This window comes from Boleophthalmus pectinirostris, unplaced genomic scaffold (genome assembly GCF_026225935.1).
Source record: "Boleophthalmus pectinirostris isolate CB_2022bp ecotype Guang Dong unplaced genomic scaffold, ASM2622593v1 HiC_scaffold_16, whole genome shotgun sequence".
Taxonomy (NCBI): domain Eukaryota; kingdom Metazoa; phylum Chordata; class Actinopteri; order Gobiiformes; family Gobiidae; genus Boleophthalmus; species Boleophthalmus pectinirostris.
Window position 1 is genome coordinate 18,019,871 of NW_026571095.1, and position 10,662 is coordinate 18,030,532.

At 38.4% G+C, this 10,662-nt stretch overlaps 2 protein-coding genes across 2 annotated transcripts in view; one reads left to right on the forward strand and one right to left on the reverse strand.

Annotated features, from left to right (window-relative positions):
• LOC110170382 (sodium channel protein type 4 subunit alpha-like) overlaps positions 1 to 4,666 on the reverse strand; it is a 28,795-nt gene extending 24,129 nt beyond the window's left edge. The window contains exons 1-4 of the mRNA XM_055152096.1: positions 4,310 to 4,666; positions 2,115 to 2,415; positions 1,110 to 1,228; positions 382 to 459 (exon numbers count right to left, since the gene is read on the reverse strand). Coding sequence (XP_055008071.1) covers positions 382 to 459; positions 1,110 to 1,228; positions 2,115 to 2,375 — 458 coding nt within the window. The 5' untranslated portion in view covers positions 2,376 to 2,415; positions 4,310 to 4,666. The remainder of the gene's footprint in view (positions 1 to 381; positions 460 to 1,109; positions 1,229 to 2,114; positions 2,416 to 4,309) is intronic.
• Positions 4,667 to 5,534: 868 nt separating this feature from the next.
• On the forward strand, positions 5,535 to 10,656 carry LOC110170404 (WD repeat-containing protein 48). The gene is made up of 18 exons (XM_020936050.2): positions 5,535 to 5,677; positions 6,333 to 6,473; positions 6,565 to 6,643; positions 6,836 to 7,048; positions 7,128 to 7,216; positions 7,326 to 7,427; positions 7,523 to 7,747; positions 7,862 to 7,936; positions 8,167 to 8,269; positions 8,346 to 8,443; positions 8,523 to 8,630; positions 8,710 to 8,806; positions 8,886 to 8,981; positions 9,061 to 9,166; positions 9,275 to 9,362; positions 9,552 to 9,628; positions 9,709 to 9,901; positions 9,970 to 10,656. The coding sequence occupies exons 1-18, from the start codon at positions 5,630 to 5,632 to the stop codon at positions 10,063 to 10,065; spliced, it is 2,034 nt and encodes a 677-aa protein (XP_020791709.1). The 5' UTR covers positions 5,535 to 5,629; the 3' UTR covers positions 10,066 to 10,656.
• The last annotated feature ends 6 nt before the right edge of the window (positions 10,657 to 10,662 follow it).

Sequence of the window (10,662 nt, forward strand, 5' to 3'; positions counted from 1 at the left end):
GTGAATGCCCATGCTCCAAACATTGACATAAATAAAGTGTTTCAGACATAAATCAGTTAATAACAGAAAATAGCAGTATTACTGTATATAATTAACTTTTTAATGACAATATCTATTTTGTTTTTTCAACACCAGGTTTTCCTTGAGAAGCAGAACTGTTGTCTAAGATGCGCTGATGATAAAATAGCACCCACATGGCTTACTTCATGCAATGTTTTCTATTGTTTTATTTTTGTTTCTGTGATGCACTTAAATATTACATGCATCCTTTACTTACATGTGACCAGCTTCAGTATTCACTGATAAAACAACCACCAAACCTCCACATTAGATTTGGGTTGACACAGTTTCACATTTAAGAGTGTGTTGTTCAGTACTTACTCCAGGTACTTGGTCCATGTAGGTGGATCGGACATGGCCATGAAGAAACAGTTGGTCAGGATAGTGCACATAATGAACAGACTAAACAATGTGGACAGAGTTAAAGGAAATAACTGAACAATTTTAGGTAAAATATTAGGCTCCAAAACATATATAAAACAGATAAACTATGCAAGTTAACAGCAGTAATGCTATATAAATAATTTAATTTCACCCATTTAAAAAGCATGGAAAGTGACATTTAAACTTAAAGCTGTATAAGGAATTAGGTGACCAATATGATACTGTCTCAATGAGGATTACCTAACAGCTTTATGCCTATTCTGATGTATTCAGAAAGGTCAAGCATGACTATAAAATATGTAAATTTAGAAAAGAAAAAATGCATACTACAAAAAGTCTGAAAACCTGTAAACATTACATTTTCTTATCACTAAATCTAAAAGTTTCTACAAAAAAGAGGAGCCAATCTCCCAAAGGAGTACAAATCATCTGGGAACTAACAGGCTGCCATCACATGATGCGCAATCTCCTAGCTCTTATTTCATTTCAGAGATTAAAAATGGGATATGAAGGGATTTGGTTTACGATTCCAGAGCGCACCATTACAAAGCAGTTTCAAATATTGGACTATAGTAAAATCCCATTGAAAACTGCTTTATTAAATGGTCTGTGGCTCATTTGACCGTATGTGTGTGTTTGAACAGACAGCTGCATCAAAAGGATATGAATGGACTAACACTTTGATAGCAAGGGACCTCAAGCAGTGAAAAGGACTTAATAAATAAATAGCAGACGTGGCACTAAATCTGAAGATGGCCTTTCCTTTGTTAAGTACTATAAATGTCTGGAAAAGAAAGAAAAATGTAATAGTTAGTTACAAATGGCAACATAAACATGACTCACGAACAAATATTATCCCATAGCTATTTGTTAAATTTTATCAGAAAAAACAGAGCTTCTCTCAAACTCTATGAGCTTGACTAATGGTGGACTCCAAAGCAGTCTGAACCTTTCTAACAGATTTATTAAAATATTTTTTCCTTTGGATAATCCTCTGCCTAACTGAGCATCACAGACCAAAACAAAGAGTCCCTGACAATTTTTGCCACATCCCATCCGCATACAACCCATTAAAGAACAGCAGCTTTTTGCAGACAAAAACTTGAACCAAATCCTCTTGTGTCCAGAGCAGATCAGCTCAGAGTCTGTACATGGGTCTTATGTCGGCTGTGTGAGGATGAACCAGGACAGTCACAGCGGGTGTCATATCTTTACTGATCTGCAGAGCTGGCGAATGTGCTGCACATTTGAAGGTGGTTTCAGATCTAAGTTGAACACTGCAGTGTTTGATGTATGGTATGTAAACCATAGTAATTTAAATGATAGTACTTTTTTACATTTGCATTAGCTTTATTAAAGCAAGTTTAGGTGCAGCTGCATTAACTACATCACAATGTGGTACAATGAACCAAGGTCACTGTCCTTCTCTTCAATCTTGACATTTGTTCTAGGTCACTAGAACAAATCACACTTTCCCTGCATCACTTCTTCATCAACAGGCACTACAGTGTTTTAATGGATCACATCACATCAGCCACCCTCACCCCTGTAATAACCATGATGTTCATTATCAATCAATGTTAAATATTTGTTTCTTGTGTAAGGAATATCAGAGAAAAAGCAACAACATAATTTTTATCCTAAACTTTTGATTCTTTTTTTGTTCTTACCTTCTGGTTCTTGTAGTATGGGTCGATATCCTCCAGTGGCACTCCGATGAGGTCTGAGGGTATGTCCCCATAGATGCGGGGCAGCTGTTTGCCCGCCTCCAGGTCAGCCCTGGGTTTGGGGGGCTCTGTATTTTTCTGGGCCTCTGCACAGAGCTTGGCCTTCCTGGCCTGCTCCTGCAAGATCCGCTGTTCCATGGCAGCCAAGGATTCACGAGTAAACTGCCGCAAGGCATCATGACCCGTTGGTAACAGAATGGCCATCTTTTCATCCTGATTCCCCTGTGCTAGAATTAGCTCACAGCTGGAACGAGAAAGAAGAGATTTCAACATTACAACCTGAACATGGCAATCACTCATTATCCCTAAGGTACAACATACTACACCTTCAAATTTGAGGCCAACATAACCAGAATACTTTTACATAATGGAGGTCTTTAGGGTTTGTAATGGTCAGATATTGGTAAAAACCTAAAGAATTGTCTGTATCATGTCATAGAGAACATGACAACGTAATTTCAATGGACAATAGTGATAATCTACCATTGCGAATTCTAACTCCAAAGACTCTAATGGGACCCCACATGATACTGTAGCACTATATTTGACAGTAATCATGACCAAATGTGTTTCCCATGTCCTAAAATATCATCCATGACACTAATGCGTTCATTTTCATTTCAGCTTCTTATTTGGCCCAGGTCGATCAGAGCTGAGCTCTCTCATAGAGTTAATGATCTGCCGCTTTTTCTAACCCACAAAACTCTCCAACTACTGTGTGTACATCTCATTCAAATGCACATTTTGATATATGTATATATAGAGTGAAAAGCATTAAAAAGAGGCAGTGTTTTAGTGAAATGAAATGTAATTCCACGAGAGCCAGATGAAATGAGTCTCACCACTAAAAATAATGATTATTAGATTTAAAGTGGAGGAGAGCCATGACGGATGTGACATGCATTCAAACAACCAGACACACAGCATCCCAACCCAACTTCTGCTATATTCATATAAACATATTTAATTAAGAAGGAAAGTACATGTTATGTTATATTATGTTATGCTGTGTTCAAGGAGGCATCAATACGTATATCATAAATATGTGACTATTCACAGCTTTAAATAACAATTGCCTGTAGATAGAATACATTGTGGACATATTCTTACAGGAGACACAGAGAGACATCTCACCAGGCCATTTTAGACCTGCCTGTTTGACATGCCTGGGTGAGCCTAAAACAACTTTGCATATGCATGGAGTATTTTTTCTCCACTTTTACTTTACTTGTCTTGAATGAATAAAGTTGAGATCTTCACTGGAATTATGTGGGTCAAATCCTTAAGAGGGTTATTTCACAGTACAATGACAGTATTGTAATGACAGTAAGTATTTTAAAAGTTATTCAAAAACAACACAAATGTTACTGAAAATTCAAGGGATCTATTACACAGTAACATGACATTAACTTTTTAAAGTGAATGTTGAGTCAGGGTCATGGCAGTGAGGTAATATAATTGTTTTTTAATTAGTCATCTTAGGGTGATGGCAACAAATCAGTCTGTAGGGATGAGTACTCCTACATCAGAGGTACATTGTGTGTTATAGCTGTGGTCACATATATAGCTTTGTTACACTAATAAACTTATGTCTGGCTTCTGCACATTAACTCCCTTTGATGATGACATTGATAGATGATGACTTGTGCCTCAGCTCTGTTTAATGTCATCCAGCCTGCACAGAGAATATCAGTCCCAGAGCCATATATAAAGTTTACACTGTCATAGTAGTTCTCATTCTCATGATACTTGTTTGCAGCTTCTTGGCTGTCAAAAAGCAGTATGGAAAGAAACCCTGAATTGATGGCCTACTTCTGTTGCAAACCTCTCACTGTAATTGCACTAGGAGCTTAAATAGGGGTTATAGGTATACCACTAAAACTAAATAAATGTAATGCCAGTCCCAGCTTTTTTGAGAGAATATTGATTTGACATGTTCAATGTCCTTGGATAACCATCTTTATGTAACATAAAGTCATTATATACATCAGCACATAGACAGGTTGATAATTTTTCTTAAAAGGGTAGGTTGTAAATGTAACAAATCAAACTATTTATATTGTTTTTTCCACTTGTTTATCTTAAGTTGATAATCTTAAGTAAACCCCAAAGATATAGAATAATAGTTTAATACTTACATGAAATACTGGGATTAACAGCTTTGTATCCGGGATATAGAAGGAGAAAACAGACCCTCCGTGTGAAATCCATGTCGTCTTTCCACAGTTCATTTTGCTTGCTTAAGATCCCAAAGTCCCATCAACAACGTGATAAAGTGCATGTTGCAAAAATTATCATCCCAAAAACTTTTGACCCTATTTCTTCATTGATTTAGGCTTGACATGTTGTCTTAGCCCCAAGTGCGATGATGATTTCCTCCTTTTTCATGAGGACCGTTTCCGTGTTCAGCAGCAGAGGAAAAGTCCAGGCTCAGAGGATGCTGCGCACCTCCATTTGCCCTTGAGCGCGTCAAGAGGGGGAGGATGCCCGGGACCACAGAGGATTACTGTTGCTATAGGGCTCCATACAAATAACACCATGGGCCTATGCAATGGCCTGGTGCACTATAACGCACCAAATACTTAATTTAGTTGGTTGATAGGTTTTAGCAGTAAATGCAATAAACAGTCAGACTATCAGGAACATTTCCAAGTTTGTTAACAAGGGAACAGTGTACACTTAAATTAACCAAAATGAAAAATATAGACAAATGAACTTCATCTGAATATTTTAAGCATGCTAATGCTAGCTGTAGCCTACACGCAAAGCTCATTGATTAGGGTCGACGTATAGTGTTATGTTCTGTTTTGTAAATACTAGGCTATATGGTCTAATATTTTCAAAGAGGGCATTGGAAAGTTATGTTACCTCTACAGATGAGCGTAGGCTACATGAAGCATAAGACGTTAACTTAATTAGGTGAGACTGTTTTGTCCAATTACTGGTGGAAAGTTTCAGTCAATCTGTGCTGATCATTTGTCCCATGATCTGTTCACACAACAGATCATTTTCGCAACAAGGACTGCGACGCTCTCTGGTGGCGGACCAGATGTACTGTAAAAATAAGAACAAATGCCTTTCTAACTAACTCATTATTTTAATCATTTCTAACAACGTCACGCATATATTTTATGATTAAACACAGAGAAATTCAAATATGAAATAAAATGGACTAATACAACTAGATTATTTTACTTCCTAGTATAGGTATCCATCTTAACGTTTGTCCTCCCACTGAGCAAAATAATTCCCTAATATGAACACTCTGAAAAGTGAATCGTATTGTATTTATTTAGAAAGGCAAATGAATGGTTTATCGGTGATGTGTGTGTGTGTGTGTGTGTGTGTGTAGCGTTATACAGTCTATGGTTAAAACAACATTACCCACAAATCTCAGGTGTGCATGTTTTCTTTTTTTCCGGATGTAGCATCACATGAATTGACTGTCAACATGCAAGATGGCCACGCATCACAGGCAAAATGCTGCTGGGCGGAGAAAAGTGCAGGTGAATTTATTATTCCTCATTATTTGTACATGTCAGACGCAACATTTAGGACGCGATCTTTGGAGTTCCATTTACATAAAGTTAGGTCACATCAAAAGCCTGTTTTATCATACGGGGCTGCTTTTATGAGTCATGACTTCAGCCGGCTAACCTTAGCTTAGCTGCGCTAGCATCCTTGGCTAACGCTGGCGAATAAATATGTGATTTTTACTCAACATTTACTTCTTATAGATACAGGATCATTTTAGCCTATTGTTGCTCTCATATTTGTTTTTCGAATTGAACGATTGTCGCAATTCTTTTGAGCATTTATTTTTCCACGGTGCTAAATTGAGATTAGCATGACTATCTTGGCTCCGTCTAGTTGCTGGAGTAATATACGCTCTCTCTGGTCCTGGGCACATTTCAAACCTCAAAAGTTGTTGTTTGATATTTGTCATGATCTTGTATTGCGTTGTTATAATCACATATAGTGGCCCTGTGCTTAACATTTCCTACGCCACTCTTGATTTAGCTAATCAGGACCCAAATACTGTAAGATAGAGTTCCCCTTGTTCCAAACTAATGGTGAAACTAAATTTCAATGTGCCGTCAGTTCAGATTGCTGGTCAGTGGTGGAGATGTGTCTGTGCTCACTGACCTCTCTGTGTCGCAGGTGTCCTATGTTATTAGAGATGAGGTGGAGAAGTACAATAGAAATGGGGTGAATGCACTTCAATTGGACCCAGCTCTAAACCGGCTATTCACAGCTGGACGAGACTCCATCATCCGGATATGGAGCGTTTATCAGCACAAAGTAAAGTCATTTGATTTGCTTGTTATTAATGTTGTGATCTGGCTAATGATTAGATAAATTGTGTGTTATTTACTGTTCTTTGGTATTACAGCAAGATCCATACATAGCTTCAATGGAGCATCATACAGACTGGGTCAATGACATAGTACTGTGTTGCAATGGGAAAACATGTAAGTTGGATTTTTTTTTTATTATTCTTACACAATTTTACAGTAGATTGTATTATTTTAGATGATTTTTGTACCATTTTCAGCCATGGATTATTGTACTTCTACTTAAAAAAATAAAACATGAATACATCATGGGATACATACACATGCCACTGTGCCCTTTTTATTAACTTACTTTTTTGTGTCTTTTAGTAATATCTGCCTCATCAGACACTACTGTTAAAGTATGGAACGCACACAAAGGTTTTTGTATGTCAACGTTACGAACACACAAGGACTATGTGAAAGCCCTGGCATACGCTAAAGATAAAGAGCTAGTGGCGTCGGCAGGCCTGGACCGGCAGATCTTCCTGTGGGACGTGAATACACTAACAGCACTTACTGCTTCCAACAACACTGTCACCAGTGAGTGCAGAGCTAACCCCCAACTCATGACATTCATACAGTTTGTCTTTTTTCTTATAATTTCTTTGTCTGTCGACAGCTTCCTCACTCAGTGGAAACAAAGACTCCATCTATAGTCTGTCTATGAACCAGATGGGCACAGTTATAGTATCTGGATCCACAGAAAAGGTTTGCAAAGTGAAATAAATCCTGTTTATCCTTGTTTTCCCTTTCCCCCACCTATAGCTGTTTAAATCCACCTGAATTGTGCAGTTATGTGGTTACTGGCTTCTTTCAGGTACTCAGAGTCTGGGACCCACGAACATGTGCAAAACTGATGAAGCTAAAAGGTCACACAGACAATGTTAAATCCTTGCTGCTAAACCGTGACGGCACTCAGGTAAAATGTCAAGAAAAAATGTCTCCTATACAAATTTATGTGATGTCATGCAGTACATGCAGCTGGATATTTGTAATTTCCGTGGCTTTTCTCAGTGTTTGTCAGGTAGTTCTGATGGGACTATTCGACTGTGGTCCCTTGGTCAGCAGCGGTGTATCGCCACATACCGGGTCCACGACGAAGGTGTCTGGGCTCTGCAAGTGAATGAAGCATTCACACATGTGTATTCAGGTGGCAGGGACAAAAAGATTTACTGCACTGATTTACGTAACCCGGACATCAGAGTGTTAATCTGTGAAGAAAAGGCTCCTGTGCTCAAAGTAAGAGTTTGTTTTCTAGGAATCCTAAAAAGGAAGTAAAAAAATCTTACAAATTGTTAATATTGTGTTTCTTTTTCATAGCTGTAAATTTTGTGTCTTTTGTCTTTTGTTCAGATGGAACTGGACAGATCTGCTGACCCACCGCCTGCAATCTGGGTCTCCACCACCAAGTCATCCGTTAATAAATGGGTAAGCATGCATGACACGTTTGAGATCCCTGTGCTTCTGCAATAAAGCTCCTGGAATCCACTGTTTACAGACTAGTTTGTGTGACCTCACCTAATATTTTCCTACCCCATTCCCATTCACTCAAAATATATTTAACAGTTAAACTTAAATGTGTTGTTTATCATTTCAGATCACAAACAATATTAAATTGGTACTAATATGCATACAATATAATATGTACTTTCCAATAGTCTTTAAAGGGAATGCACAACTTCAGGTCATCAGGGGAGTATGACAATGATTGCAGTACACCTCTGACACCACTTTGTACACAGCCAGAACAAGTCATTAAAGGTAAGTGTATTTTTAAGTGTATTTAATGGCTAAATAATGTCCTGTGTGCTCATTTGAACTATGTCTGATTTTGAAGGAGGTGCCAGTATTATCCAGTGCCACATTTTGAATGACAAGAGACACATACTCACCAAAGATACCAACAACAATGTGGCATTCTGGGATGTCCTAAAGGTAGAGTTAGCTCAACATGTAACTGTAACATATAGTTGTTTCTGCATAATTGTTTTTAACTGTTTAGCTTGATTGACAGGCTTGCAAAGGAGAAGATTTAGGTAAAGTAGAATTTGACGAAGAGATTAAAAAACGCTTCAAGATGGTGTATGTGCCAAACTGGTTCTCTGTTGATCTGAAAACTGGGGTGAGTAATTTCTGCTAACACATTTAATTGTTTCTGTCTGCAAAAATGCATTGTTAACTTTGGCTTTGTGCATGTGTAGATGCTTACTATCACCCTGGACGAAAGTGACTGCTTTGCTGCCTGGGTATCGGCAAAAGATGCTGGTTTTTCAAGCTCTGATGGATCTGACCCAAAGTGTATGTAGACTTACTAAAACATTCTGATATAATTTAACGCTCCTGATTAGTTATCACCTGAGTCATTGTATTTGTGCAGTGAATCTGGGAGGATTATTGCTTCAGGCCCTGCTGGAGTTCTGGCCCAGGACTCGTATAAACCCAATGGATGAGGAGGAGAATGAAGTTAACCATGGTGTGTGCTATGTGCTATTTGTACTCACTGTTGTACAGTTTTTCAGAAATATGGGTTTGAAGATGTTTCTTTGCTGTAGTGAATGGTGAGCAGGAGAACAGGATCCAGAAAGGAAATGGATACTTTCAGGTGCCACCACACACGCCAGTTATCTTTGGAGAGGCCGGAGGCAGGACTCTATTTAGGCATGTGTAAACTAAATGTATTTAATTATAAATGTATAGTATAGTAATGTATAGTTCAGTCTAACACATTCATTTACCTTGTTTCGTCTATTGTGTGGAATGTTGCAGATTGCTATGTAGAGATTCAGGAGGAGAGACTGAATCAATGCTGCTTAATGAGACAGTCCCTCAGTGGGTTATTGACATAACTGTAGATGTGAGTATTACTATTTTAACATTTCAATAAGAACCCTTTGATTGGAAATGTACAACTCTATTTAAAATAACAAATTTCATGAATATAATAATTCACAGCATGGTCTTTTCAAATCGACACAGTTAAATAAATTACAACACTGAAAGACAAATACTTCCATTAAAAGATGACTCTGTTTCTATGTTTCAGAAAAATATGCCCAAATTCAACAAAATTCCATTCTACCTCCAACCCCATTCATCTTCTGGTGCAAAAACTCTAAAAAAGTAAGTTATTTTTAACCTTTGGATTTGAAAAATAATAGATGGAAGATTAATCTAAATGTTTTTTGGGGATTTTCTTGCAGGGACCGGCTATCAGCCAGTGACATGCTTCAGGTGCGGAAGGTGATGGAGCACGTCTATGAGAAAATTATCAATCTGGACAATGAGTCCCAGACCACCAGCTCCTCGACCAACGATAAGCCTGGTGAGCAGGAGAAAGAGGAGGACATGGCTATGCTTGCGGAGGAGAAAATCGAACTCATGTGTCAAGACCAGGTACGCTCAGTATGCTCTCAGCATGCTCTCTGTATGTTTGGACCATTTTAATCTTTTGATTTGTTCAGGTTCTGGATCCCAACATGGACCTGCGAACAGTAAAACATTTTATCTGGAAGAGTGGAGGGGACTTGACTCTACACTATAGGCAGAAGTCCACGTGAAAAACCATAATTTTTAACAAAACTCTTGTCATTTGCCAATCACCACCCACCACTGACATGTATGCCCCAACCCCATTGTGTGGTCCAAAGTCGCAGTAACTGAGACTCCAGTCAGATTTGTGCGTACAGGATGTGGCTACGGTGTAACATAGGGAACTATCAGATGGGACTGAAGCAGCTAAGACACACCTGGGAGAGAACCGGTCCCTGTTTTTCTTTTTCATTTTTTAACTTTTTTTTTTTTTTTTTTTTTAACGTACACCTCTGACTGCTTGTGTTCCTCCTCGTTGGCGTTTAATTTGAGGCGACTGCAATTAGCGTCCATGTTGTCTGAGCGTGTTTATATGCACATGGATGTAGTAGACTGTTCTAGTACATTCCAGAAACTATCCTTGTTCGAAACACTCCACACGTTTCACCAGTTTGGGAGTATGTTTGGGCTCCTGGTAGTGTCACAGTTCTTCAAAGCTATTGTCCTGTTTTTGGCCATCATAACTTGAACTTAACCTTGGCTTAGACATGTAATTATTGCAGAGCTTGAACCTCATCGCTAGATGCACATGTCTCTGTCTTTGTTTTTAGCTGTGCCGTTTCAAT

Excerpts from the sequence above, each read along its gene's own strand:
- LOC110170404 (XM_020936050.2), top strand. The coding sequence starts at position 5,630 with ATGGCCACGCATCACAGGCAAAATGCTGCTGGGCGGAGAAAAGTGCAG. Across the intron at positions 8,982-9,060 it reads GGAGAATGAAGTTAACCATG|TGAATGGTGAGCAGGAGAAC; the intron begins GTGTGTGCTATG and ends TCTTTGCTGTAG. Across the intron at positions 9,902-9,969 it reads AACTCATGTGTCAAGACCAG|GTTCTGGATCCCAACATGGA; the intron begins GTACGCTCAGTA and ends TGATTTGTTCAG.